At 38.8% G+C, this 27,787-nt stretch overlaps 1 protein-coding gene across 2 annotated transcripts; it reads left to right on the forward strand.

Moving 5' to 3' along the window:
- Positions 1 to 27,459, forward strand: atp2a2b (ATPase sarcoplasmic/endoplasmic reticulum Ca2+ transporting 2b). Of its 2 annotated transcripts, none has more exons than XR_535049.2 (24): positions 1 to 663; positions 961 to 978; positions 1,071 to 1,153; positions 5,676 to 5,780; positions 6,742 to 6,880; positions 15,553 to 15,633; positions 16,337 to 16,422; positions 17,094 to 17,249; positions 17,375 to 17,516; positions 17,745 to 17,911; positions 19,525 to 19,613; positions 19,718 to 19,820; positions 19,912 to 20,043; positions 20,139 to 20,258; positions 20,937 to 21,155; positions 21,235 to 21,358; positions 21,453 to 21,664; positions 21,754 to 21,974; positions 22,065 to 22,267; positions 22,396 to 22,481; positions 22,565 to 22,698; positions 23,624 to 23,741; positions 23,827 to 25,785; positions 26,433 to 27,459. XR_535049.2 is itself a non-coding variant. In XM_008423956.2 (24 exons), the coding sequence occupies exons 1-24, from the start codon at positions 546 to 548 to the stop codon at positions 26,444 to 26,446; spliced, it is 3,042 nt and encodes a 1,013-aa protein (XP_008422178.1). In that variant the 3' UTR covers positions 26,447 to 27,459. The 2 variants fall into 2 exon arrangements, 1 of the variants encoding a protein (XP_008422178.1); XM_008423956.2 differs by having other exon boundaries at positions 546 to 663; positions 23,827 to 23,998.
- Positions 27,460 to 27,787: the final 328 nt, after the last annotated feature.

Genomic DNA, 27,787 nt, shown 5'->3' on the forward strand with positions numbered 1-27,787 from the left:
CGGACACTGAACTCCGCATTCGACGAAGAAACGCGATTGGTGCCGATCACAACCCTGGTGATTCCGCAACACACAGTCTGGTAGCGGGCGAGAGCAGCCGAGCCGCAACTCAAACACATGTTTAAATTATCCATTTAGAAAGACTGTTTTAGGATTTACCGACTTTAAAACGAGCGGACGAGAGTGATAGTCTTCAACTGGTCTGGTGCTGATATGGATTCTTGTTAAACGGTCTCACCAAAAAGCTAGCGGAGCACAGCCGGCGATTTCAAGCTGAGGCAACGTAGCTTTAGCTTGTTAGCTTCTGGTTAGCAAAGCGAGCCGCTAATTCGCTCGCTCTCGGCGTACACCTGCGTCCCACGCTGTCCCGTGTACAGCTACCTGACAGCTTACTCTCCTGACTGTGGACTTTCGCTCCAGTATTTCTCTCCGTACTCGTTTTTCTTTTAAACGCGTAAGGGAACACCGGGTGGAGGAACAGGACCGAGCCCGGTTAAAGGTTAGGAACAGCGGGAACAAGCTGCGTCCTCGAGTGGCCGTTCACCATGGACAACGCACACACGAAGACGGTGGAGGAAGTTTTCAGCTTTTTCAACGTAAATGAGAGCACAGGTCTGAGTTTAGAGGAGGTAAAGAAACAACGGGAGCGATTTGGACCTAACGGTAAGGAGCTAAGCGTAATGTGTTTATTGGAAAACAAGAACAGGCTAATTACCCGGCTCATGTGTGGGCCATAATGTAATGACAAGCCAAAGAAAAGGGAAGCTTGTTGATGTCACAGTGTGATGTTGAAATATTGTAAAGCATCACATACGTTAATGTATTGGCAATAAATTGATTTGCTGATATAAATGTGGAGTGCCATCAACACACTCAATACCCCGCAACAAGTAATCACATTTAGCTAATTGCCTTTCCATGTCTCTCCCTTGCGGCGTCGATGGGATGGATGTTCTGCAGAATTACCAGCAGAAGAGGGTAAGAAGACAATCTGAAGATCTACACAAAATGTTCTGTCTTTTAGATCGTTTTAAAGAAATCCTTAATTCACGAATCTTCATTCTTGCTAGGCAAATCCCTTTGGGAGCTGGTGATTGAACAGTTTGAAGATCTGCTTGTGAGGATCCTTTTACTTGCTGCCTGTATATCCTTTGTAAGTATACCACAGTTTGATGTTCGGTTATCTTACCCGTGTTATAGTTCTTTGAACCCGTGTTCTGAGAACTATAATGGATCAGTTAATGTAAACACAAGCAGTTTGTCCAGGATTTCATGTGTGAAATCAAAACTGCTGGTCAGTATGCTTCATTGACATTTACTACCCACACAATAACATTTTGCACACATAAAGAAACCATTTTGTACTCGGATGATTGTATGTATTAATGCATTTAGTTATTTTTTATTCATACAGTTTTCCTTATACCTGATATTCTTTGGTAGTGATTCTGATTCTGTCTAGTTGTTGACTTTTATGGAATATGAGTGATTACAACCCTTGATGAGATCAAATAACTGATAAACCTCCTGCTTGAAAATATTAAGTAAACTTAAACATAGCTACATGTCCTTACAGCAGCCTGTGAGTACATAATAGTACATTTAAGTTGCTAGTTGACATAAAGGGAATGACATGACTCCCTGGTGGGTGCTAACTGATATGTTGGCATGACATGTTTTTGCAAACTGTTTTTTTTTTCTTTGTTTTTTACCCAATCAAGTATGATATGAAACAATTGTTGTATTTATAGTTCTGCTGGTGTTTTACAAGCAAACTTGTAAAACATTACTTGATCCAATACTTCACGAAATCAGGGCAATAGGTTAGTTTGCTCAGTTTGCTGCTTGACCATTTCATGCTCATCCATTCCCGATTTGTGCATGTAAAAAATATTCTGTGCCTATTGACTTCCATCATCACCTAATAGTTTCTCTGTCATTTATTAATATTGGCTTGTTTTACCTTGCTAAACAACTGACTGTCAGTAGGATATATTATTCAATCCTAATTAATACTGGAACAATATAAAAGCTGTAAATATATAGCATTTAACATTCTAACCTTAATAATCGACAGAGTTTTCAGCAGTAGGAATAATTTTTCTAATGTTTTCGCCAATACCATGAGTGTTTTTTAACCATATTATGATAAGCATGTCTTTGAACAATCTTCTGCTTGATGGTGGTCTTCACTAAAATATAGATTTAATAACATACTGCAGTAACTGACTTTAAAACAATGGTTTTTGAAACAGATACACGTCTCCTCTAAGGGACAGTATGAAATTGCAAAAAACGCTGAAGTAGCTTTACTACCAATGCAAAGGTTGTCCTTTCTCACACTTTCAAGCCATTATCAGTTTATCAGAAAATAAAAATTTTCTTATCTATCTGTGGCATCTGAGAAAAGGAAACTGGTTTATCTTACAACTTGAGCATATTCATATCCTCAAAACATGAGAAATCACTATTCAAAGAAATGAAAAAATGACAAGAAAACATTAAGCCATATTAGTTTCCATTACTGCCTCCTGACTTTGAACCTTATACGTACCTCCTCAAAACTTAAAGTGTATGTGTTTTCTTTATGTGATGTTCTTAGTGAAAATTATCTGATGCGTTAAAATGAACACCTGGAGCATTGTAGCTGCCAGAAAAAAAATGTATTGCTCATTTTGATTCAATTTTAGTAAAATTGTTTAAAAAATTTAAAACTGGTTGGATTTTATCTACGAAATATAGATATTGGTGTGGAACAATATGAATTCGGCACAATGTAAACAGGAACAAAATGGGTGATAAACATAACGTTAACAATTTGAGTGCCACCCTGCTACCTTAATCAACAATTTTCCCTTTATTCACTGGCGCTACATAGTTTGTCAAATTGAAATAGTAAAGTGTGTGGAGATGTTGACTTGTAGGTGCCAACTTCCTGTTTCTACACTCCGAGTGTAATCCCTGCCGCTCCACTCTACTATATCTGGACATTGGCCAAAAGTGAACTGAGGACTGGCGTTTGCTCAACTCATTCTGTGCAATTCTTCTTCAGATGTGTTTTCTGGGCTGTTTCTTTTGTGAGTCACTGAGGCAGAGATGATTTAAATACCAGGTGTGCTTTATTTAATCACTCTGCTCTGAGTTTATTGTGTTTATTGGATTTAATCGTAAGCAAAGCAACCAGCACTTCAGTTAATGAGTAGCTGAATCTACTGACTATATATGGCTAGCAACATTTGAAGGAAGTGCAGGCTGCCGTATGACCGCGATATAACTGAGATGAGCGCTGGCTGTTTTATTCTTCACTATATAATTTTTTATTCTTCAACCCATTCCTTAAATATAGTAATTTCCTCATAGATTTTAGATTATACCTCGGAAAGAGCTGTGATCTAGTGCAAACTGGACAAGAAGCATGTCCAGACCCTTCGCTAGTGACACAAAATGACAGGAAAGCAGCCGTGATAATATAGAAGTGGATGTATCCACCTTAGCATCCTTCAGTGCTGATTATATCTTTCCAGTAAGCAGCAGGTTATGTCCTTGGATGTTGGAGAATGAAAGAAACTGATTCCTGAAAGGTCAGTTTAGTTTATGATTTTAATGTCAGATGTGTTGTGATGTGCAGAATAAGAACTTGATATCACTGATATGTGATAAAACTTCACATATCAGTTTTATCATATTGTATTTACACGAGAATGTGTTGTGTAAATACAGACGTGAAGCCAACACATGTTTTTAATCTGCCGTAAGCCTTTTTATCCAGAGAGTGAGTTCCAGCTTGTTTCGGCTGGTGTTTAAATCCCATCACAAGGATGCATCATAGGAGAGGTTTACAGCAGTAGGTAACCGATGGCGTTTCAACAAAGTGAAACAAGTGGTTTTCTTTCAACCAGCTAACTGGCAGTGTGCAGCAACAGTTGGTGGCAATGCTTTTTACTGCTCTCTCTGGATTCTCTTTAAAAAGAATCCAGAGAAAGTAGATTCCTTTCAGACCAGTAAAGGACCCAAGCCTGTTTTCATTATTAGTTAATCACGTCACTTAATGCAACATAGTAGTGTCAACAGGTGTAATGGATAGTGTTTGTGTTTCTGAGTGACACTTCCCAGCGTAGTTCCTGTTGAACTCAGTGATGGTTTATTTCCCTTCAGTCATTTTCAACTCTAGGAATTGGCTGTGGCTTGATGGCTTAAAACATTATCACTCATTAAGGCATAGAACAATCTTTGATTCCAAAGATTGTTGATTGTGAGCTGTGTTTTTGTTTGCTTTTAGTCATCTCACATCTGCAGAGTTGGTTTCTTAACGCGGTGGTACATAGCAATAGTTAAATTATGTACAAATGTTTATTTCAGCTCTGTAAAAGAAACTGGCAAAATATATGTATAAAATGATACAAATAGAAATTGAATTTAAGCAGGAAAGTTTAAATAGGCTACAGTAGGAAAAGACTCAGGCACTTGACATCTTATTTGACACATTCTGCTCCTGGCACAGATTCTAAAAGAGGAAATAGTAGTTCCTGCTCTTTTTCTCACACACTTGGCCCAGTTTGTAATATTGGCAAGAGAAGAAGCTGCTTGATCTTCATTTACATGTTGTCCTCCTCTAATATCTTGCAGATATTAATGGAAGTTAAAAGACAAGGTTTTGCTTGTATGGCAATGAAAGATGATTAGTGACATAGTGGACTCTTCCTGCTTCTTTATTTTTAACATCTTACTTCAATTTTTCCCTACATAAACTGCATTTGTGTTATCAATAATTGACAAAATGGTTTAAAATCAATGAGATGGGTAATCATTTAAGTAGAAAAATGGGGTAACATTACAACTGAGTTTTCTGTGAAAGATGTTACATTTTGATTAACGTGGAACATTAGTTTGTTTTCTGCTATAATATAGTCATTCTCTTATGTATGAAGAAATGTACATAACACTTTCAAATGTTGGTGTGGGATTTTATCTAAAACAAGTTTAAGACAAACAAGGCTCTTGTCCATCAAAACACATCAATAGTCATTGACGGTGGTTGAGACAGTGCTGTCTCCTCATGTTGTCGACATTGAACTCACCACAAAGTCAACTTCCAACTGCTGACCCCGTGTACAATCTATGCAGGATTATGTAACTTCTGTGTTGGACACAAAATCTATAAAAATTTTCAGTGATGTCAAGTTATAAACAAATCCATATTCCTAGAAGCCCTGCTTAAATTGTTCTATAGTCAGTTTTGAAATCAGTGGTATTTTGTTTTCCCACCAGATGTTTAGAAAAACATCCCAACGTCAACCACATCTGATTGCACAGTAACCTCAAAAGTGGTTGGATTAATTTATTGCAGCGTGAAATAAAAAATGTAAATTTTCTTTGTCACAAATATATTGCTTTAGATGATAAAAGATGGGGTCCTGAAAAAAGAAATTGTTATATTGTCAATATAATTGAAATTTCTTCCTATTTGTATGTTGCCATATAACCTCAATTTATTGCTTAGTGGTGCATTTTAATGTAAAGCACATATTTGTTGTTGCCATCCTGCAGGCTGTAATGGTACAGATTATGCTAACGTCTCAGGCCACAATGTTCAGGGCTCCCGTGGTCTCTCATTTAAACTCTTTTACTCTGAATTTCATTTCTGATCCATTCTTTTCTTTCCTTTTCACATCCAGGTTCTGGCCTGGTTTGAAGAGGGAGAAGAAACCGTCACAGCCTTTGTGGAGCCTTTTGTTATCTTGCTTATTCTCATAGCGAACGCCATCGTAGGAGTCTGGCAGGTAAACGCACATTACATTCTTATTTCTGATGCCCAGAGTCCTAATTATGTTTCATACTTATTACAATTGTGTATGAATTGTAATAACAGTATGAGTTACTGTTACAATTAGTAACAGTAACTCATACTGTTACAAATTGACTTAGTTGGGTTTTTGGTCATCTAAAAGTGGGAAGATGAAAGTAAGCTTTGCTGTAACAATTCACCAAAATATTTCCATACAGATTTGGTATTGGTAATGTTTTTTTATGTGCATTATAACTAAAGAATAAATAGTTATTATAAAACAGCCAAGTCTTTTAGTAATTACCATACATATTTTTTAGCTAACAAGCTAATTAAAGATTAGCCGTTGTGAAACTGCTGCATTAATAAAGATCCCTGTGGAAAAACTCAAAGAGCCAGCAGAATAATCCAAATAGTTCAAGTAAAATAGTGCTCTGGATCAAAGACGAAGCCTGGTGCACCAGTGGATTTCTCCAGCATTGCCTTGTAAAGTTAATTTTAGTCTTGGCTTGTTAACGAAGAGCGCTTTATGTATGTTAATTTATGTTTAAATGGTAAGCTGTATTTACCCATTTAAAATAACCTGGGCAACCTAGGACCTTGCCTGATATAAATACTGGAAAGCGGCAGGCAGAAAAAATTTTGGATATTTATATTAGAAAGGTTAAACAAATAGCACTTTGATGTAAATGTGTGATTAACCAAAAATGAAAACAATAATGTTTTGCCAATGAAATGTCACCTTGTCACCACTTGCATTGTTCTATCAAAGATTATTGTTTCGATGTTCTTTCCTTGTTTGTACATTTTCTGTTTTGAATGTTTGTAAAGTGCTGTTCTGAATAATTCTAGTACTTGGCAGAGAAGTGTCAGTTCTGTCTGATCTTGTACTTGCCTTTAGTCTTGTGTGACCTCTTTCCACCTTTTTTTTAATATAAATTATTTGTACCCTTAAGGAGCGAAATGCAGAAAATGCCATTGAAGCTTTGAAGGAATATGAGCCAGAGATGGGGAAGGTGTATCGCCAGGACAGGAAAAGCGTACAGAGAATCAAAGCCAGGGACATTGTGCCTGGCGACATCGTAGAAGTTGCTGGTAAGATTAAAATTTTACCTGTAAATTAACAAGTTTCTAGTGTTGAAAACAGATGCAGATTCAAGTGTCAACATTTTAGGCCATGTTGTTTTTATGGTTTTAGGTCTTTCTAAGCAATGGAGGTTTTTTTTCCAGCTTAATGAAGCATAAAGTAACACAATCTTGCCCCTGCCCCATCTGTTGTTGTGCACTGCTGGTCAGTTGGATGAAATGAAGGTCTTACACCGCTCTGTAGTTTATTTTGGCGGCGTGGAGGTATTTCCAGACATGAATAATTAGTCATAGTGTGGAAACTAATGGAGTGCCTCCCATCACTCTTAAGGTAATGCTGTTTAAAAACCACCAAGCTATGTAGTTTCTCTATTATACAACTGACTGTAGGCAAGTTGTCCTAGCAGATAGCCTGAGTAATTATCCAAATAATATCAGATTGTTAAACTCAACCTGAGAAGAGCTGAAGAGCAAAAAATGTTACCACTGCACAATATCCACTTAATCTGCTACCAAATTTAGCATATTTTTATTCTAAATTTAGGTCTATGTCTCAAAAGCAAAATATTAATAGTAAACTGTCGCTTTTGTTCTCAGTTTATCATGTAATTAGTATCTTATTCTGGCCAGTGCAAGAATGTGTAAATGGCTGTAATTTAGCTCACCGCTCCTGTTGGTGACCTTACAGTGTTCCAAATTCTTTCCAAAGTTTTTAAGCTTATACACATAAGGCGTTTTCGCACTGCAGGGAACGGTACGGAATGGAACAGTTCCGACTGTGTTTGCATTACGACTTGCGACCGGTTCCACCCCGCCCCTTGGAACCACAAGAGCTGTGGTTCCAATCGGGCCGGCCAAGCGGTTCTGCTTAGAATCAGCAGCTGATTGACCGCTGGTTGTTATGGAGTCAGACGTTGATTTTCCGTTGACACATGGCTCTCACTAAACTGTATTGTGTAGAGTGCTCTTTTCAATATTTTTATTATTAGTTTTGATTAGCAGTGGATTCGTCTCAATATAGTGCAATCACCTGGTCCCATGATGAGGTWTTTTTTTTCCTCCACTTACTCGCTGATGAACGAGTACAGAATGAGCTAGATCGGTCAACGAGGAAAGAGAAAGTTTTCCGCCGCATCTCTGAGGAAAAGGCTTCGGCCGCTACATCGAAACCATTGWTTAGTTTCAAAAATAATGACGTCAGGTACAGCTTCGATGGCGACCTCAGTGTATATGCAAACACAACAGGGCTGGAACCGTTCCGTTTCTTACTGTTCCCTGCAGTGCGAAAACGCCTATAGTGAGTGAGCTGTGGACTCATCTTACTCACTCCCTTTGATGCTTTTTAGGATAATGATTGTTCAGTACATGTAAAGAACTACAAGAGCAAAGACTCACTCTGTTACTGACTATTTCTTGGCTAACCTCAGCTCGAACTTTTGCGTCGTCACTACTCCCTTTTCTCTGATTTTCTCAATTTTTTGTTTGGTTGTGGAGGTCTTCTTTACCCAAGAAGCTTTTAATCTTAGACTGACATTTTTTTATTTATTTTTTTAATCAAACTCCCTTTAATTGTTTTTCTTTCCATGAAAATAAATATTTCCTGACTTTAATTCTTAATTTGCTTTGCTTAAAATAATGTTTTCATTACTGTCTGACTAACTTTGAACTGTTTGGCCTCCTTCCAGTTTCTTAAAGCCGAGTACACCAAGTGGTTGGTCCTGTTGTTTTTAGGTTTAACAGGTTGTAAGTGCACCATTGCCTGTAAGCACATCAGTGTGCTCTTCAGTAAACAGTAACTGTAATAAAAATTTCCCAGCATTATTATGTAACCCTTCAGCAACTAATAGATGCATATTTTCTTGCTTGGGTCCTGATGTAAACCTGCCCTGCTAAGTGGAGAAGAGAGCTGCCTGCATGCAGTGTTTGTCAAATTCTTCTACAGTAATTGGTGAAATTCACACAGACAGAGTATGTCAACATTGCATGGACAAATAGCTGATTGAAATTCTGCTGGTATCAGCTAAGGCGATCAACGGAAGGTTTAGATCCACTTTGATTCAGTCTCTTGGGAATTAAGTTTAGATTTTCAATTTGTATTCGAGCCAGAAATGGATCAAAGCTCAGGGTTATCACAAATTCAGGTATCTCTACTGTAGTGACCGTGTGAGTTATTTTCCACAGGTATGTGTCTTGGCTTTTTTCCCCCACTTTATTTGTGCAATAGGCTTTTTGCCACTAAACAAAAAATCTGCACTGTAGTATCAGCAGTGCCTAATTCCAAGAACAAATCCAGAAAATGTTTCAGAAAGACAAGAAATAATAAAGTGCTCTTTGTTCTTTTTTGCCTAGACATTTTTTAATGGTGTCAGATTTTGTGCCTTCACTTTTTTCAACGTTTTGTATCGGCCCTTTTTCAGAATGGATCAAGTGTATTTTTTTTCCCATCAAAACTCTACACACAGCACCCCTTAATGAGAAAATGCTTTCTTTTATTTTAGCAAACATATAAAAAAATACAAAACTAAGGCATCATATGTCTTTTTGCTCAAGGCTTTGTTAATGTCATGTTGGTAGGAATTACAGCCTCAAGTCGTCTGATTATGATGCTACAAGCCCAGTACACCTGTCTTCAGGAAGCTACCCCATTCCACTTAGCAGAACCTCTCAAGTTTCATCAGGTTGGATGGGGAAATATTGGTTTTTAGTCATTTTCAGTTCTTTCCAGACAAGCCAAATGCAGTTTCAAGTTTGGGCTTAGCTAGACCACTCTTGGACATTTCCAGAGTTGTCCTGAAGCCACTCCTCTGTCCTTCTGTCTCTCTAGTCAAGATTGCTTTGGAGTATGTTTTCATCCAGGAGGTCTCAGCACATTGCTTCATTCATCTTACCCTCTATTTTATCTAGAGCCAGAAATGTGCTTTTCTATTCGGTCAAGTCAGTTTACCAAAGGTGGACTGAATTATGCTGTAAAAATATCTCAAAAATGGTTAGTAGAAGCAGGATATGCCTGAGCTCAACTGTGATGTTCATAAAAAAAGACTGTAAATACTTAAATCCATGTTATTTCTTTATTTTTAGTGTTGTTTTTAAATATTTATGGGGGACAAAAATGTGTTGAGGATGCTTAATGAATGCACCGTGTTTAGAAATGACGATAATTGACATTCATGAATCTATCTGTGGTATGTGGTTATAAATGAAGCACAAAGTTGCAGACCTTCTAGAGCATTTAGATATTTTTTTTCAATGTTGCGTCATTCAGAACAGAAAAATTATGAACTAACGAGAAACTGATAAGGTTTATTGCATGATGTGCATTTTTCCAGATATATATAAATATATATATAAAAAACTTCTTTGTTAGTAAATATGTTCTACCCAGAACTCAAGTTGCAATGCTGTAATTGTAATTTGTTAAAAAGGTCATTATTGCACTTTGTGCATTGAGAAACTGCAAAGTATGGATGTCAGCAGGAAGATTTGTTTATATCATATGCAATCAGTATAATCATATTATGCATTTTAATGCATAGTATGGTTATACTATGCATTATAGTATCATTATACTATAATGCATGGTATGTATGCAATGTATGCATACTATGCATACCACACTCCTGGTGCATGCACACCCGGAGTGTGTATATGCAAGGTGTGGATGTATCAGTGGTGTAACAAATTATCGGAGGCCACCAATGTTGAGGTTTTACAGCCAGAGACTTTCTGTAAAAGAGCATGTCCCCAGATGCCTCCTAGCTCATTTCTTTCCCACCAGCGGTTGTTTACTTTGTATCCTTGAGGAAATAGTTGTTTGCACAGTCTGAATCCAAACAACAGAGAGAAGATGACCTGGATTAAAATTGATTTAACCAGATTAGCAAGATCAGTACCAAACTTTACGGCCTTTTTATGACATAACCTATTGTCTAGCTTAATTTTTTAATGCTTTAGATTCACAATTCTCATTTGTTTTTATCTGATATGAGATCTCTCCATGATCGTCACTGTTTAATATGCTTGCAGGCACCTCAAATGGTTTCTTTTATCAAAATAGAATCACTGTTGCTGCTCTCTGCCTAATATTTTATTGCAGCAGAAATACAATATTAAATCTGTGGATTGGTATTATTTGTTGACAGGAATAACTTCTGCAGGGAAAAACTGCCTTTGCTAACAGCATCCAACTTGCTTCAGTTCTATTTTATATCCTATTATAACCACACTTTTGTGTGCCAGACAGGATGTAATGTGGAGAAAGGACATTTGTTGTTGTTTTTAATAGGTTGGGCTCCATTAAGTTGCTCTTATCTGAGTTTGAAAAGGTCATCAAGGTTTTTTTCGCTGCCTGTTTTCTATTACATTTAAATCCTTTGTTAAGAAAAAGATGATCACAATATGCATTTTCACATGGTGTTTGCAGACTACATCATGAAAGGCTCAGGGAGCAGGATAGGTTTTAGTCTAGGTTATGTATGCACCTCCTTAAGGTGTCTGATTTTCACTGCTGAACTGTATTGAAACCAAAATATAAAAATCTATTTTGTTTTGAGTTAATGTTCAAATTTTAATTCTAAAATTATGCAGATTTTAGAGTTTTCCAAATGTATATGTGTATAGAAAGAAAACAGTTTTTATTTCACCCACTTCTTCATCCGTCCCTGTATGCATCTACCTATTCCTTCAAGTATTTTTGCCTATACTCAACCATCCTTTCTTCCATTTGTTTATCCATCAATCGCTTTGTGCTTTTCTATGTCTGTCCATCCATCCCTTTCTGATTCTGTCTATCCATTTTGCCATTTTAAAAATGGCTTAAAATGACAGATGACTCCCAAAATCAGTGTGTCAGAATTTTTTTGTGGTTTAAATAAAGCGAAGAACTCTGCATCGGGCCTGGAAGTAATATCAACCATTTGTGCGCAACTTTTTCTTTGACTACCCTGAGTGGTACAACAAGGACAGCTCCAGTGTTTACAAGCCAGTGGAAGGTTTCTCTTTAAGTGCAAGTAGCCTGACATTTGTCCCTTATTCAGAGGAGCGGAAAATGCAGATAAAATCCTTTGTTCACAAGGGAGAAGGAAAGGTCCATGTTCCAGAGGTCATTCACACTCCCATATATGAAAAAATAAAACGAGCTAAAAAGAGCATGCTCTTTAAGACCAAAGGCAAAACATCTCCCATGTGAAGTTGAAAATTAGGTCAGTGCAGAACGTTTCTGTGCAAGATTGCAAAAATAATTTCATTAACGTTGTGGAAAATGAGCCATTTTTGATCATTTGCTTTTTCAGAAACAAGTTTTAAACCACCTTTGGAAGCATATTTTTAATTTTGAGCTTTTTATTTTTAAAGTTGTATGTGTCGCTATATTTAAATTTATGGATGTTATAAGCGAGATTTATTTGCCTTTACTATCTTGTCTGGCGTCTGAACCATCCTGATTGCCAGTGTAAGTGGGTTAGTCCACTTACTGTGACCCTATTCCCAGTATACCCCAGTGGATGGAAAATTAGCAGGGTGTTCTTTTTTTTTTCTCTACTGGTAAGAGGATTTCTAATTGGCCACTTTTTAGTGCGAAGCTTCCCACAGGCTTTGTTTAATTTTTCCAGTCGCCGCAGGGCCTTTGTATCATCATCTCCCTTCCCTCACCGTCCTGTTTTTTTATTTTTATTTTTTTTTACAGGATATATCAGGGATGGAGAGCATTTGACAGTACGCAACACCAATTAAACGGGCTTTGTTTAATGTTGCCAGTCGCTGCAGTGCCTTTGTATCATCATCTCCCTTCCCTCACCGTCCTGTTTTTTATTTTTTATTTTTTTTTTACGGGATTTATCAGGGATGGAGAGCGTTTGACAGTACGTAGTAAACCATCAATGCCAAATAAGGTAGCACAGCCTACCCAGTCCATGAACGTCATTGTGGAGGCAACATACCATTTTGAAATAAATAGGTGTGTAATCAAGATCTCATTTGTTAACTTATGCTGGTTTCTCATCAAGTATGTTTTTCTTACTTAAATCCATGTCTTCTTGGGGAAAACGAGCTCTAACAATCTTCTGACTGAACACAATCACACGTCACAGTTTCTATTTCAGCTCATCTGATGGAGTGGGATATCCTTGCTTGAAACAGATGTTCTTAGCCTCCCCCTCTCCCCCAGCAGTTCCAGCTGCATGTCTTCAAATGATCAAAAATAGTTTTCCCATTTTTGGGCGTACAGTTTTAAGAAACTCATCTAAACCCCTTTTTTCTTTCTTTCCCTGCAGCCCATTCTCTCTTCCTCTCCTCTCAGATGGGCACACCAGAGGTTTACATGTCTGTCACCACTCTGTACTGTCCACAGAGCGCGCTCTAAAGAGCCTCTGAGTCATTGCTTTTATCTTCACCCTTTCAAGCTGTGTGATGTCTAACTGAATGGAAAATATCTCTGGTGGAAGAGTGGTGGTTTCCGTTCTTGGTCTCTGTGAAATCTTCTATAAATATAAGCCATCAATAATCAAAATGGTGGCCTTCAGCTGTATATCATTCATGCGTCTCTTAATGGATTTGATCTTTTTTATTTTTTAAGTTTAATGTTTTTGTTAAGGAAAACATTTTTAAAATAATAAAAGATGCAAGATTAACTCGGACCACCACCTATCAGCGTTTATCTGTTTGTAACTTAAACTAAGCTAGAAGTGAAGCCAAGGGAAGTTTGAGAACAGTTTAATCTTTCAGGTCTAATAAACGTCTGCAGCTTTATTGGTGCTTATTAGATTTAAGCAGAGCTTGAAATATGTTGTTTACGTTTTCCGTTTTATTGGGACTTGCTGGAGCCTTTGGTGAGGGAAATAGAACATCCTGAAGTGTGTCATAGCCTTTTGCATGGGATGAGTTAGTCATTAATAATGCTGAAAACATGACTGTTTTCCTGATCTGAGCAACAATAACTTGATTGTTTCTCTAAAACACTTGTATTAGTAGTAGGGGTGTAGTGATACAATAATTTCACGATACGATATACGATATTCTGGTCACGATATGATATGTATCATATTTGTTGAGCGATGCAATTCGCTACGATTCAGTGCATTGTTACGATTATCTGAAATATTTTAGGACAGAGTGATTTTAGTGACATTTTGTGTTCCATAGACGTGAATTTAGTTAACTGAAAACTGATTAAAAGCACCAACTACACAATACATGACTCTGATTGGACAGTCTAACAGTCTGCAGCTGGACAAAATGAATCAAAGATGCAGTGAGAGAATTAGTTTCTGTCATTTAATTCATGTGGATTTGACATAAAACTCAAAAGTTTAAACGGTAATCCAGGAGCAGAGTGGGGAGATTATCAGCCTCTGTAGACTCTCAATATGCAAATGATTGCACTTATGTTTTTTCTTTTGGACACAAATGCAGTCTATTGGACTATGGGGAAAAAGGTGTTTCCACCTTGGCTCCCGGAGTTAGCCGTGGCTGTAAGCTGCTTTCTTCTAACTACCAAAGTAGTGGCTCCGCCTCACCCCGTAGTGATCGACTCCCTGCAGCTACGCAGCGCCGCTATTCCCCTGCTTGGATCTCTGAGTAGCTGCCTCTCAGACTGCCTGGATCTCATAGTTCTCTCAGTCTCTGATACTCTTTGTCTGTTGCTAATAAGAATGACCGATCAGCCATTGTTGCCATGGAAATCCTCACTGCGCCACAGATTCCGGCTGGGGGTTTTTCCTCTTCGTCTTTCTGCTCAAAACAGCGCCGCTACGCGCCCGTTTCGGATATTATCGACCCATGTTCATTCTTCAGGTAATCCTTTATATACAGAACAGAAACCGCTAAGATAAAAACTAATTACGAAGTGAATGCTACCAGTCGAAATTTGCATTAATTTTGCGATCTCACTGCTTTTGCAGATGGTTCGTTCGCGCCGCTACTCCTTTCCACTTCTCCGTTCCGCTTCTCTTTCACGGTTACTTGCGTAACTTCACTTCGTTTCTCAGCAACAAAATACAGCCCATCGTTATTTATTGAAGATTTTACATTTCCCAAAACACAGAAATCTAATGTTTTGTACGTTTGGAAGCTCATTCCCTCTACCATAATCGTAAAAACCGGGGAATGGCGGCGCTTTTGACATTTCTCTGACATTCGGACAAAAATGGTTTACTAATTTTAACATAACTCCAGTTATACTTGGCCTATTAACACAATTTAAAAACTGGTGTGTTGTTTATAATGTGCACTTGAAGCTCAAGTTGAAAGTGAGACTGAGGGAGGCGGAGCCTTGCTGCTACGCCGTAACAAACAAGATGTTAAAAAGAGCTATAAGGCTATGGACCCCTATGGTTTAACGGATCGATACTCGCGGATGAAAAATCGATACTTTCCTAGGGCGGAAAATATCGATATATATCGCCGAATCGATTTATACAGCCCTAATTAGTAGTAGCTGCTTAATTCCCCCCGTTCATTTACAGTTGTAACTTGTTTTGTTAGGGGTTGGATTCAAATTTAGGGTATTGCAGTAAATCACATTTTGTTTGAAATGAGATTGTGCCACAGTATTGAAATATCAAATTTTGTCTTGAAATGTCTCGAAAGGGTTATTAAATACTGTTTATAATTCAGATTTCTCTCTTTTTATTTACTTAATAAATGCAACTCAAATTGCAAGGTACCAAAAGTGTCATTTCTGTCCACAGTTGGTGACAAAGTGCCTGCAGACATCAGGCTGACTTCTATAAAGTCGACCACCCTGAGGGTAGATCAGTCGATTCTTACAGGTAAAGTCTCTATCCTCACCTTTTCAATTTCCTTTTGGTGCACTGTGATTCGTCAGTCTCTTTGTTAAAATGTAACTATATGAAATGTTAAAATGTAACTATATGAAATGTATTTGTCCAGTGTGTTTATTTTGACTTAATTACACATGACAATCAATGAGACTATAGAACAGAAATTAGAGTGTATTTTAAAAATCGTCCTGAATTTGTGGGTGGATCATTTTGCTGTGAAGTTGGTGAAGAGGGTTAGGAGAGGATAGTGAAGGATGGCTGATGTCCGGGAGAAGTAGTGAATCAACTCTTTAAATCTCTCGTCTTGCTCTGCTGCCTTAATTGGTAGCAAATTCCATGGGATATTTTAGTGTTTGAGCTATTTTTCTCCTCTCTTTCCTTCCCCATTCATGGCCATGCCGCCTTTCAGACGCTCTCCGTCTCGTTCTGTTTGAGCTTTATAATTCACGCACAGTTGATTATGCCCAAAAACGCTTGCAAACAGTGTGTAAGCACACATTAGATAAGGCCTTTGAAAGGCAGCACCAGGGCAGTATCAGATACTTGTCAGGTTCGCTCAGTCAGCTGCTAAGCCTTTTCCACACTTCTGTTTAAAATGTCAGCCAGGCACCACTGTTACCTCTTCATGCTCTGCTGTGTAGAAACTCACTCCGTTTCCTGTTCTCATAACTCTCGTTTCGCCGTCTTGCAGGAGAGTCTGTATCGGTGATCAAGCACACAGATCCCGTTCCAGATCCACGAGCCGTCAACCAGGACAAAAAGAACATGCTCTTTTCTGTGAGTGACTCAAAAGATTTTTTTGTTTTCCATTTCATATATTTCGACTACATTTAGGTGCCATACTCTTACATGTCTTTTAAGCTTTATTTTTTTGTCCTGTTGAACCTTTTTCACATACATTTTTTTTTTCTGAAGAGATCATTTACAACACAATTCACAGGGATTCATCTTTTCCTAAATTTGTCACCTAACCACAAACCTCTACATATTAATGGGATTTTATGTGAAAGGATCTTGATACAAGATTAAACAAATAATTATCTGAAAAGTGTGGTGTGCCTTTGTATACAGCCCACCTTGTAGAACCACCTTTGACTACAATTATTGCTGCAGGTCTTCCCAGGTATATTTCTACCAGCCTTGAAAACCTAAAGAAAAAACTAAATCTTTGCACATTCTGCTATTTAAAATAGCTTTGACTAGGCCAAGTTGAGAAACTTAAGCCAAGTTATTTGTTTAACAAAGTCATCATTCACAGCCTCATGTCTTAACCGATATAACATGACAAAAAGTGACAATATGTTTGCAGTTCATTGTATGTGAATACTTTTTTTTTTTAGCTCAGATTTTTTAAGTTTTGACATGTTAGCTATTTCTAAAAATGTTAACCATTTTGCAGCTCTTTAAATGGTCTACTAATCCGTGTGTTCACCGCTCAACCTCAACAGGGCACCAACATCGCAGCAGGTAAGGCTGTAGGCGTGGTGGTGGCCACAGCCGGCAACACAGAGATCGGCAAAATCCGAGATGAGATGGCGTCCACAGAGCAGGAGCGCACGCCCCTGCAGCAGAAGCTGGATGAGTTTGGGCAGCAACTATCCAAGGTTAACAAATCTCCATTTTCCAGTCAGAACTTCTAATTTGGATTATTTAAATTTGTGCAAAATACACTGTATTCATTCCGTTTGCTCATAATCATCTTTAAAGCTGAACTACTGTTTTATCACAGGTCATCTCATTGATCTGCATTGCTGTTTGGATCATCAATATCGGACATTTTAACGACCCGGTCCACGGAGGCTCTTGGATCCGAGGTGCAGTCTATTATTTCAAGATCGCGGTGGCTCTGGCAGTCGCTGCAATTCCTGAGGGTAAGCTGAGCCAAACGGATAATACAGCATATCTAGAATTATTTTTGTTCTTTAGACATACAAAATACTGCTACAATTTTAGTTTCTTTTTTATATAGCCTATATATAACAGGTTAGGACATAAAGCAATAAAGGAAAACCATATTTTCTTTCCTAGAGGGAGATATTTTTCTCACTTTAAGCTAAGTAACACTCTTCCCCTGAATGGACCTGCTGTAACCTCCCTAGGTCTCCCTGCTGTCATCACTACCTGTCTGGCTTTGGGAACGCGCCGCATGGCCAAGAAGAATGCTATTGTCCGCAGCTTGCCCTCCGTGGAGACCCTCGGCTGTACATCTGTCATCTGCTCTGACAAAACTGGGACGCTGACCACCAATCAGATGTCTGTCTGCCGGGTAAGAGCGCTAGTTTTTCAGAAGAGAGAAAAGTCCTTGGTGGGTTTCACAGTTTTACTGCTCACCACGGTCAGGAGTTGGCTTGACAGGCACCAGCAAACAAGAAATTGGACAAATGCTGAACAGTGTCAGTCGGTTAGTTAGTTCTACAGTTTTGATTCTGTTTCAGCACATTAGCAGGCAAAATTTATCACACGAGAATTAATATTTAACCTTTATTTTGGCTCTGCTTATTTGCACGGTGGACCGAGAGAAACTTATGTTTGATCAATAAAATGTTTAAAAACGTTCAAGATGAAGATGAAAAGTAAGATGTTATAGTGAAGTTTAAAGGGGGAGAGTAGGACGCATTTATAACCTGTCCGTACAAAAACTGATGTGTGTAGCAGCCTGCACCACAAGCACACTAACATACCAGCAGCAATGTTCTTATGTTTGTGAAGAAATGGTGCAGCTCTTTTCTCTACTGAGTAGCTAAAATTAGTCAAAAAATAATCAGTTTACAGCTTTTGTTTGAGCCAAAAAGCATCATTTAATTTCACCCAGTTCAAGCCGGTCACGTGAAAGTATAGCATTGCAAAGTTTGTAAAAAACCATAATGCCACAAACGAACACCCTTTTGTACAAGTGGTGACGTGCTGCAGGCAATGTTTGTCTATAAGCATCCTCCTGGGATTAGCAGCACAGTGTGCATCGCTCAGGCTGAAAGGCCCATCGTACATTAAAGTATTTGAGTGAAAACGGAAAATGAGACGTTTTCCTTTCCTCCATCCTGTATTATTAGCATAAATATCTTCATATCATATCTGTTCGTTTCATCTTGTCGGCTGTTGCTTAGCTAAGTGCACAGTTCTCCATTTCAATCCTTCTATATTTCTGGATGCGTTTTTCTGCCGCCGCCCCTCTGCTCCAGCAGAATCCTGATCAGCATGCAGTAGTTAGTCAGCAGCATAAACCAGTTGAGTTGCATAACTGACCTTGTGTCTCTTTCTGCCTTGCCTCGATATCTGCATCTCTCTCAAGTCTATAGTGCTCACATAAAGCCTTCACATCATTTTAAATGAATATTTTGGTTTTCTTCTCTGTTCTCCTTCAACTGTAGTTATTAGAACCACTGATTGAGCCTGAAGTACTTCAGGCTCAAACAGTTGCAGAATAATCCTCTAAAATAGTAAAATAATGGTAATTTTTAAGGAATGAAGAGTAATATAAATGTTCTGCAAAAAAAAGTCTGGCATGGTCAGTTTGTGGATTTAAAAAGATGTTTGTAAGGGTTCTATTTAATTGTTCCCCCCTAAGGGGATTATAGTTTTCTACTGTTTATTCTTGGACCTGAATGCCACTAAGAAGATTGTACCCAGGTTCCCGTAGGATGACATTTATAGACCTGACCCACCACAGTGTTCTTCATATGCTTTGGATCAGGATTTTACTGTGTTTTTTTAACACAGTTCAGTGCTGTAACAGGCTGCCACCTGCTGGACAAAGATCGGAATTGTTTTTTAAACAGTTTTGACATCTGCCTAGAAGTTGGATGGTGGAATAAGTAAAATATCAAGCATTTTTGTGTCAAGAAATTTAACAAAAAAATGGTTGGTTTCTTGTGTTTTCAGATGTTTATTATTGATAAAACCGAGGGGGATCACTGTCCGTTAAAGGAATTCACTGTTACGGGCTCCACATACGCTCCAGATGGAGAAGTGTGAGTATTCAGTGCCTTTTAAATGTCTGAGCTCAAATAGGTGAACCTTCGGCTAACAGGTCTAGTACTTTCCCTTACTTTTTGTGCTTGTCTCATGTCTTTAGCTTTCATAATGGCAAACCAGTAAAATGCTCCCAGTATGATGCCTTGGTTGAGCTGGCCACTATCTGTGCTCTCTGTAATGACTCATCACTGGATTATAATGAGGTTGGTGATTGTTTTGGATGTTTTTCTGGTTATTTTTTATTTATTTTTTTTATTAAATGGTTTATCGCTCATCAATGTTTGTTCTGTCCAGACCAAAGGCGTTTATGAGAAGGTGGGAGAGGCCACGGAAACGGCGCTGACGTGTCTGGTGGAGAAAATGAACGTGTTTGATACAGACATTAAAAACCTGTCCAAGGTTGAGCGAGCCAATGCCTGCAACTCTGTACGTAACCTTTAACCCCGTTTCTATTGTTTTCTTTTGTAATGGTTTAAAATTAACCCCCAAAATTCTCATATTTGTCTTTTGCTTTATCACAGGTGATCAAGCAGCTCATGAAGAAGGAGTTCACTTTGGAATTTTCCAGAGACAGGAAGTCTATGTCCGTATACTGCACTCCAAATAAAGCACGGTCCTCTGTTGGCAAGATGTTTGTAAAGGTAAAAACGTCTACTGAAGCTGTAATTCCTGTTTCCTGGAACAAAGGTTGTGATGAGTATCGTCAAAGGCTGAATTTGTGTGAGACAATGAAATGCAGTATAGAAAATTTGGTATTTTCAAAATGCATTCCCTTGCTTATAGTCTTAATGCGTCATTTCAAGCTTGTGTCCATTCATCACTCCATCTATTCATTTGTCCAGGATCTGTCCATCACCAGTTCATCGGTTTTGCTGTTCATTCGTCCATTCGTTAGTTCCGTCAACCCATCAATCAACCCATTTGTCCTGGATCTATCATCCATCTATCTGTCCATCCACTTATTCATTCATCCATTCATTTTTCCATCCATCCATTCATAGGCTTTATGATCTTTCATCCATTCATTTGCCCCTTTTTTTCTGTTGACCATTTAGCCATGTGTCCATTCATCCACCATCTGTTTTCTGGCCTTCATTCTTTTTCCCCAGTTTGTAGTGTCTACCTTAAATTCATTTGAGTTTTTGCATATTTTTTTTCTAACATTGCATTTTTAAAAGACGATTAAAAAGGACTGAATACTGGAAATGCCTACAATTATTAAATATAACGCGTGTAAGAATCTGGAGACGGACACCTTTTACTCGTAACAAACTGGGATTTCTTGTCCATTTCGCTATCTTAACTATCTTTGCTCATAGGGTGCCCCAGAGGGAGTTATTGACAGGTGCACACACATCCGTGTGGGCAGCAACAAGGTGCCGATGACCCCTGGCCTCAAGGAGAGGATCTTGTCTGTGATCAGAGAGTATGGGACCGGCAGAGACACTCTGCGCTGTCTGGCTCTGGCGACGCGAGATAACCCTGTAAACAAAGAGAACCTTGTGTTGGAAGACTCTTCTCGCTTTGTGGAATATGAGGTAAGAGGGGAAGATAATCTGTACTTTGTGTTTTATTTATTAATTTTTTTGTAAAGTTTTATCTGTGTTCGTTTTTCAGACTGATCTGACGTTTGTGGGCTGCGTCGGCATGCTGGATCCACCCAGAGCGGAGGTGGCTGCTTCCATCAGGCTTTGCCGTCTCGCAGGCATCAGAGTGATCATGATCACCGGAGACAACAAGGGTAACACCTACAAATCGCAAAACTGCAACGTCTGAAATGCTTGTGGAAAGTCTCGCTGATTAAAACGTTGCGTGTCTGAATCTGAATGTTTCAGGTACGGCAGTAGCCATCTGCAGACGTATCGGCATCTTTGGGGAGGAGGACGATGTTTCCAGCATGGCTTTCACTGGCAGAGAGTTTGATGACCTCTCACCTGCCGCACAGAGAGATGCTGTGGTCAAGGCTCGCTGCTTCGCTCGCGTTGAGCCAGCACACAAATCCAAGATCGTCGAGTATCTGCAGTCCTACGATGAGATCACAGCCATGGTAAGAAGGAGCTGTTCCTCCAGTTTTCTGTTAATAGCCGTTCTAGAAGATGTTTGTTGACGTTGTGACTGGTTTTGTGTTGGGTGTAGACCGGTGACGGAGTGAACGACGCCCCTGCTCTGAAGAAGGCTGAGATTGGCATTGCCATGGGCTCCGGAACAGCTGTGGCCAAAACGGCATCAGAGATGGTGCTGGCTGATGATAACTTTTCCACCATCGTAGCTGCAGTCGAGGAAGGCAGAGCCATTTATAACAACATGAAGCAGTTCATCAGATACCTCATCTCCTCCAATGTTGGTGAAGTTGTCTGGTAAGGATTTTGTGTTAATATGCTCCCAATTCTCCATTTAAAACATTTTTTTCCTCTCTCGTATAACTCTGATTCTTGATGTGGTTGCAGCATCTTCCTGACTGCAGCTCTGGGTTTCCCCGAGGCGCTCATCCCCGTTCAGCTCCTCTGGGTCAACCTGGTGACTGATGGGTTGCCTGCCACTGCCTTAGGCTTCAACCCCCCCGACTTGGACATCATGAGCAAACCTCCGCGAAACGCTCGGGAGCCCCTCATCTCCGGATGGCTTTTCTTTAGATACCTTGCCATTGGATGTAAGTTAGGACTGTATGGAAAGTCAATCCTTAGCAAATCCATGCTCCATATTTTAATGGCACACCTGCCATGTTGTTGCTGTTTACCTTAAGTTTTCTTCAGCAGCTCTTTTGTGTCATCTTAACAGGTTACGTTGGAGCTGCTACTGTTGGCGCCGCTGCTTGGTGGTTTGTTGCTGCTGAGGATGGACCAAGGATCACCTTTTACCAGCTGGTAGGTGTTAACCCTTTGCTTCCCAGTTCACCTCATTTATCTGCTCTAAAGTCTAATCTTTCATCATCGATCACCTCCTACAGAGCCATTTCCTGCAATGTGGCCCAGAGAACCCCGACTACCAGGGTCTGGACTGTAAGGTTTTCGAGTCCCCTTACCCCATGACCATGGCCCTGTCGGTGTTGGTTACTATAGAGATGTGCAATGCCCTCAACAGGTTGGTCTGAGGAATCCATACAGACATAATTACATTTGTGTAAAGATTTGTGTACATTTAACCTTATTTAAAGTAGATCAATCCAAAAGTATCCATACGCTTTAAGCATTTCCACATTTACATTAAAACTACTGATATAAGTTTATTTTAAAGCCATTTTAAGAGGTTAACCAACCACAGCGAGCACACCACTGTGAAGGGGAAGAAAAGGGGAAATGGTTTTGCAACTTTTTTTTAAATCTGAGATGTAGAGACTTTGGAGAATTCCTTGCATAGTGGCTCAAGTTTGATAGAGTTTCTGAACATACATTTTCAAGCCTTGCCACAGATTTGCAATAAGGCTTGTTCTACTCCATCTCTGGCTTTGTGTTTAGGATCTTTGTGTTTTCCTGCTTGAAACAAGTTTTCTGTTAAAAAAAACAAACTCTAAACATTTAGCTCACATCTTCACAGTCATTCACACGTATTGTAAATTTTTGGACGGTGTTATGTTATGCATTTTTGGCTAAAAGGTGCATTGTGGCCTCATCTGACCCATACATATTCTCTAACAAACCTCAGGGGCCCTCAGAGAACAGTTGTATTTGGACTAAAAATAGAATACTAATTTAGTGTCATCTGAAGGCAGTTTGTTGCACTAGACTTTTTTTTTAGACTCATTGAAGCAAAGGGGGAGTATAAAATTCCTTGCCATAGTTTTTAGAGATTTATTTGTAGAAGTTTCCAGTTTACAATCATGCATTACTTTGTGTTGATCTGTTGCATAAAGTCTCATAAGTCACGTTGAAGTTTGGTGTTGAAGGGTGCAAATGCTACTGCGAGGCGAGTTTTTATGCACAAACACAGAAAATCTCATGAGGAAAACGAAGCTTGTCCAACCAGTTAAAGTGTTTAATAAAGATCTCGTTTTGTTGTTGCGTCTCAGTGTGTCAGAGAACCAGTCGCTGCTGCGGATGCCTCCCTGGGAGAACGTTTGGCTGCTGGGTGCCATCTGCCTCTCCATGTCCCTTCATTTCCTCATCCTCTATGTGGAGCCGCTTCCAGTACGAAATTTACACAGTTGTATCATTGCAGTTTTAAAGCCCCGGCAGTGTATTTATTGTGGAATTCTTCCTTTCTCTTCTACAGATCATCTTCCAGATCACCCCTCTTAACCTCACCCAGTGGCTAATGGTGCTGAAGATCTCGCTGCCCGTCATCCTACTCGATGAGCTGCTGAAGTTCGCTGCCAGGAACTACCTGGAGCGCAACAGAGAGCTGGAGAAGCTCACCAGCTCCAAAGGCTGCTGCCTGTTTGCATGTATGGAGGGCATCTCCTGGCCCTTCGTGGCCATTTCCCTCCCTCTGGTCCTCTGGATCTACAGCTCTGACACTAACCTGGCTGACATGTTCATGTCCTGACTGACTTGAGCACAACCTCAACTTTTTTCCATTCCCTCCCCTTTCCCTCAGCCCCCAACTCCACCCCTCACCCACTGCCATCACCTCCTCCTTTCCTTCTCTCCCTGCCTTCCTAATCGTTCATAGCTAGCTAGCTAGCGTGCGTATGCGTGTGCATTTGTAGAGTTAGTTGTGTGTGCGCGTGTGAGCTTGTGTGCACGAGAAGGACCAACTGTAACTCATGAAACGCAACAAATAATATAAAAAACAAAAGTTAAAATTTAAGTCGCCTATTTGAGGTGGGTCAGGACTTATGAATGACTGAGGCTTTGAAGTGACTCCCATAGGGTTGGACTTTGTTGCTGGTTTAAGAGCAAATATAGTGTTGCCAGTTTTTTTTTTTTTTTTTTTTTTTCCTCCATTGTCAATTTTGCCTTTAAGGTATGTTTTAGATGTTAGGATTATCTGCATTCTGTCCTAAGTCACTACTGTTAGAGAATTTGTTTTTTAGGCTCCCCTTCTCCTGAACACGTTAAAAAGTAAAGATATCAAATAAGTTGATCTGTACAGAGATTGAACACTATTTTATGCAATTTTTTTTAAATGGCTTTGTAAATTGTTTAACCAGCGTGGCTTAGAAAAACCGCCTTGATTTACTTTCTGTTAACCATTGTGTCTTTAGTACAAATTCAAAACTCTGAGAGGACAAGCTCCATTCGGCAGACAAGAAACAAGGGAAAGGTTTGGGATGCTCGGCTTAAACAAAAAGGAAAAATAAAATCCTGAGAAACAAAAAAAAAAAAAAAAAAGCTGCATGTCCTGTGACCAAGCATGAACTGTATGTGGTTTCTCATTTCTAATTTAAATGTGTACGCCCACCCCACCTTGTTAAAACGTAAATAGCTTTGTGGATTTATTTTTTTTATTTTTTACGATATTGATTAAAAATGAAGTTGTTTTTTCTGCACTGGGCAGAGCACAGCTACCTCAGTATGATGAAAAATGCTTTTTTTTAAAAAAAAAATGTTTTGCTCATCTCAAGATGCTTTCCCTCGACACGTCTTGCTAAAAGATAACATCTGAGGTGTGCCCCCTACTTGCTTGTGCAGAAAACGAAGAACATCTTCCTTCCCCTTTAACTTTTTTTTTTTAAGGATGTGTCTTATTTGTATTGATTGTGACATTCTTTAACTTAATTTGTTGTGGAGACAGAGCTGGGTGGGGATGCTTTATGTTGTCTTACCATTTCCATAGTGTTTGATTCAAAGGACATCAAAAAATATCCTACAATACTAATACAAGTTCTCCAAATGAACATTGATTGCAGATCAAAACCCTAAATGTTGTTTTTTTTTTCTATAAAAAAGAAAAAATACACTCACAATGAACCCTTTGAATCAAGTGTTTTCTGTCTTTATTTATGTTTGAGGCTCATGGTTATTACATTTCATATCCAGTGTTTTTGTATGTGCACATATTACTATTAACAATAATTTAGGAAAAACGAATGCTTTGGTTTTTTCTGAGTACAGATGTTGGATCGGATCCTTCAGTAATTTGCATTTGTGGATGTTTTCCATGTGTGAAAAACTCAACTAAAGCATGTTTTTAGGTAGAAGCCTGGTTGTTCTCACTGCCTGTGTTTGTCTTAACAAATGTGTGCTTTTATTTTCTTCAATGCCTTCCATTGGCTCCCCTGTCATTAGAGTGAGTATCCATTTCTTACATCAACTACATACTGAGCCTTCAAAAGTACTCAAACCCCTGGAACTCTTCCATATTTAGCATGTTACAATTACAGACTCTACTGTATTTTATTGGAAAGACCAACACAAAGTGCATACATGTGAAGTGGGAGAAACTGGGTGACTTTTGGACGTGATTTCCTGCACTAGATGCCGTTTAGGAATATCAGAATAAAGAGTGGCAAGTATAAATGCATGCCACATATTTAACACCGTAGTTTCCCTTCCACTTTGTTTCTTTGAGTAGCTGTGTCACATTTAATCCCAATAAAAATACATTGAAGTTTGATTGTAACATGATAAAATGTCAAAAGTTCAAGGTGTGTAAGAACTTCCAAGGCCCTGTACATCCCCACACACTGTCCTATTGAAGTATTACAGGATTTTTCTCATTTAGATGTAATTTAAGCTAGGATATCTTCATATGTAGACATACATATGCAAGGAAGTAATCATGCCATCATTTCACCACATCTCACTTTTGTGAACCTCACTGTGTGCTGTACTTTTCACCTCTGGACACTTGCTTATATTCACATTGTAAAATGTTAGATTTTCATGCGGGCTTCACACACTAACCGTTTCTCTTTTTTGTTTTTGTTTTTCCAGGTCAGTTTTCATGAAAGCTTTTGGCAATCAGAGCAGAATAAGAAGCTGGGAATCGTCTTTCCACAAAGTGTGCGCTCACGCATAATTTCCCTCACTGCAGACACCGTGATGACCAGCAGCACACACACACACACACACACGGGTGAAAAGAACATGTTTTCAGAATGCATACAGTTATCCTGCTAGTTGTCCCTTTCTCCTCCAACTTATAACACAATAAAACTCCCGCAGTGAGTCACACATCCCTCTGTGTGCAAATGCTAAATTAGGACAATAATCCAGCTATATGTGCAGGGACGTCCTGAAACGCTCCCCTCCTTCTGAATCCTCCTTGCATGAAGAAGTTCTTTCATTGGTAGCTCGTCGCTCGCATTGATCACTTTGCAGAAAAAGTGGGTTGAATGGTCATAGCTGTACATCAGTGTACAAAAACATTCATGCATGCGTTTCAGCTGTATGTAGGCTTTACAAATTTGTATTTATAGATTCTAATGTATAATACTCTAATGACTTAAAAGAGCGTTTTAAGAAAGATAAAGAAAAGTTGTAAAATCACTTTTTATTGTAATGGTTTGAATCATTTGCACAATGTTGGACATGGACGCCTGATTCATGCTGAACTTGACTGTGCTTAACCTTAGCGTTTTGTCTTTTTTTTTAAATAGTATCTTTTTTTTTTAATCCCATCACTTAAAGTGAGAATACCACTCACTCTGCCAGTTAATTTCATGAATTAGCCAATAGCATCTAGGTTAGCAGACTGTCGCTCATTTCTCAGTGAACCTGCAATACAGCTCGTTTGATTTTTCTTATTGCCTTGACATTCCTATAATTATCTATCTTTATCAACTGCTGTAAAACTGTGATTTAATGTGAGGAACCCTGTATGGTCTCCTCCTGACACCTGGTTGAAGAACAATATTAACCATATGTAAACGTCAATCATTACTGAAGGCTGATAATGATTGTACAGTACATACATTACTGAGGTTGTGATTTCAGGTAAATAAAATAATCTAGTATTTGATTCGTTGTCTTTTTATTTTTATGTCGCCAATGCCATATTTTTGAGGGGAAAACAGATACATTTATTGTGGCAGTTGTGATAACTGATGTGATAACTTCAATAAATTATTTTATTGACTTGTCAAAACTCACACTGAAACATATTGGAAGTACTTATCCTTTAATTTGTGTACATTCATGATTTATAAAATAAAATCACTGATCCTATTTCCAATCCTGCCATCAAAAACACTTAAATTGTAACAGCTTTGGTTGACTTACCAGCACTGCTAGGTTTGATGTGAAATAAACTGAATATTTGAGGAGGGTAAATGAGAGGTCATCATTGG

This window comes from Poecilia reticulata, linkage group LG12 (genome assembly GCF_000633615.1).
Source record: "Poecilia reticulata strain Guanapo linkage group LG12, Guppy_female_1.0+MT, whole genome shotgun sequence".
In the NCBI taxonomy this organism is placed as follows: Eukaryota; Metazoa; Chordata; class Actinopteri; order Cyprinodontiformes; family Poeciliidae; genus Poecilia; species Poecilia reticulata.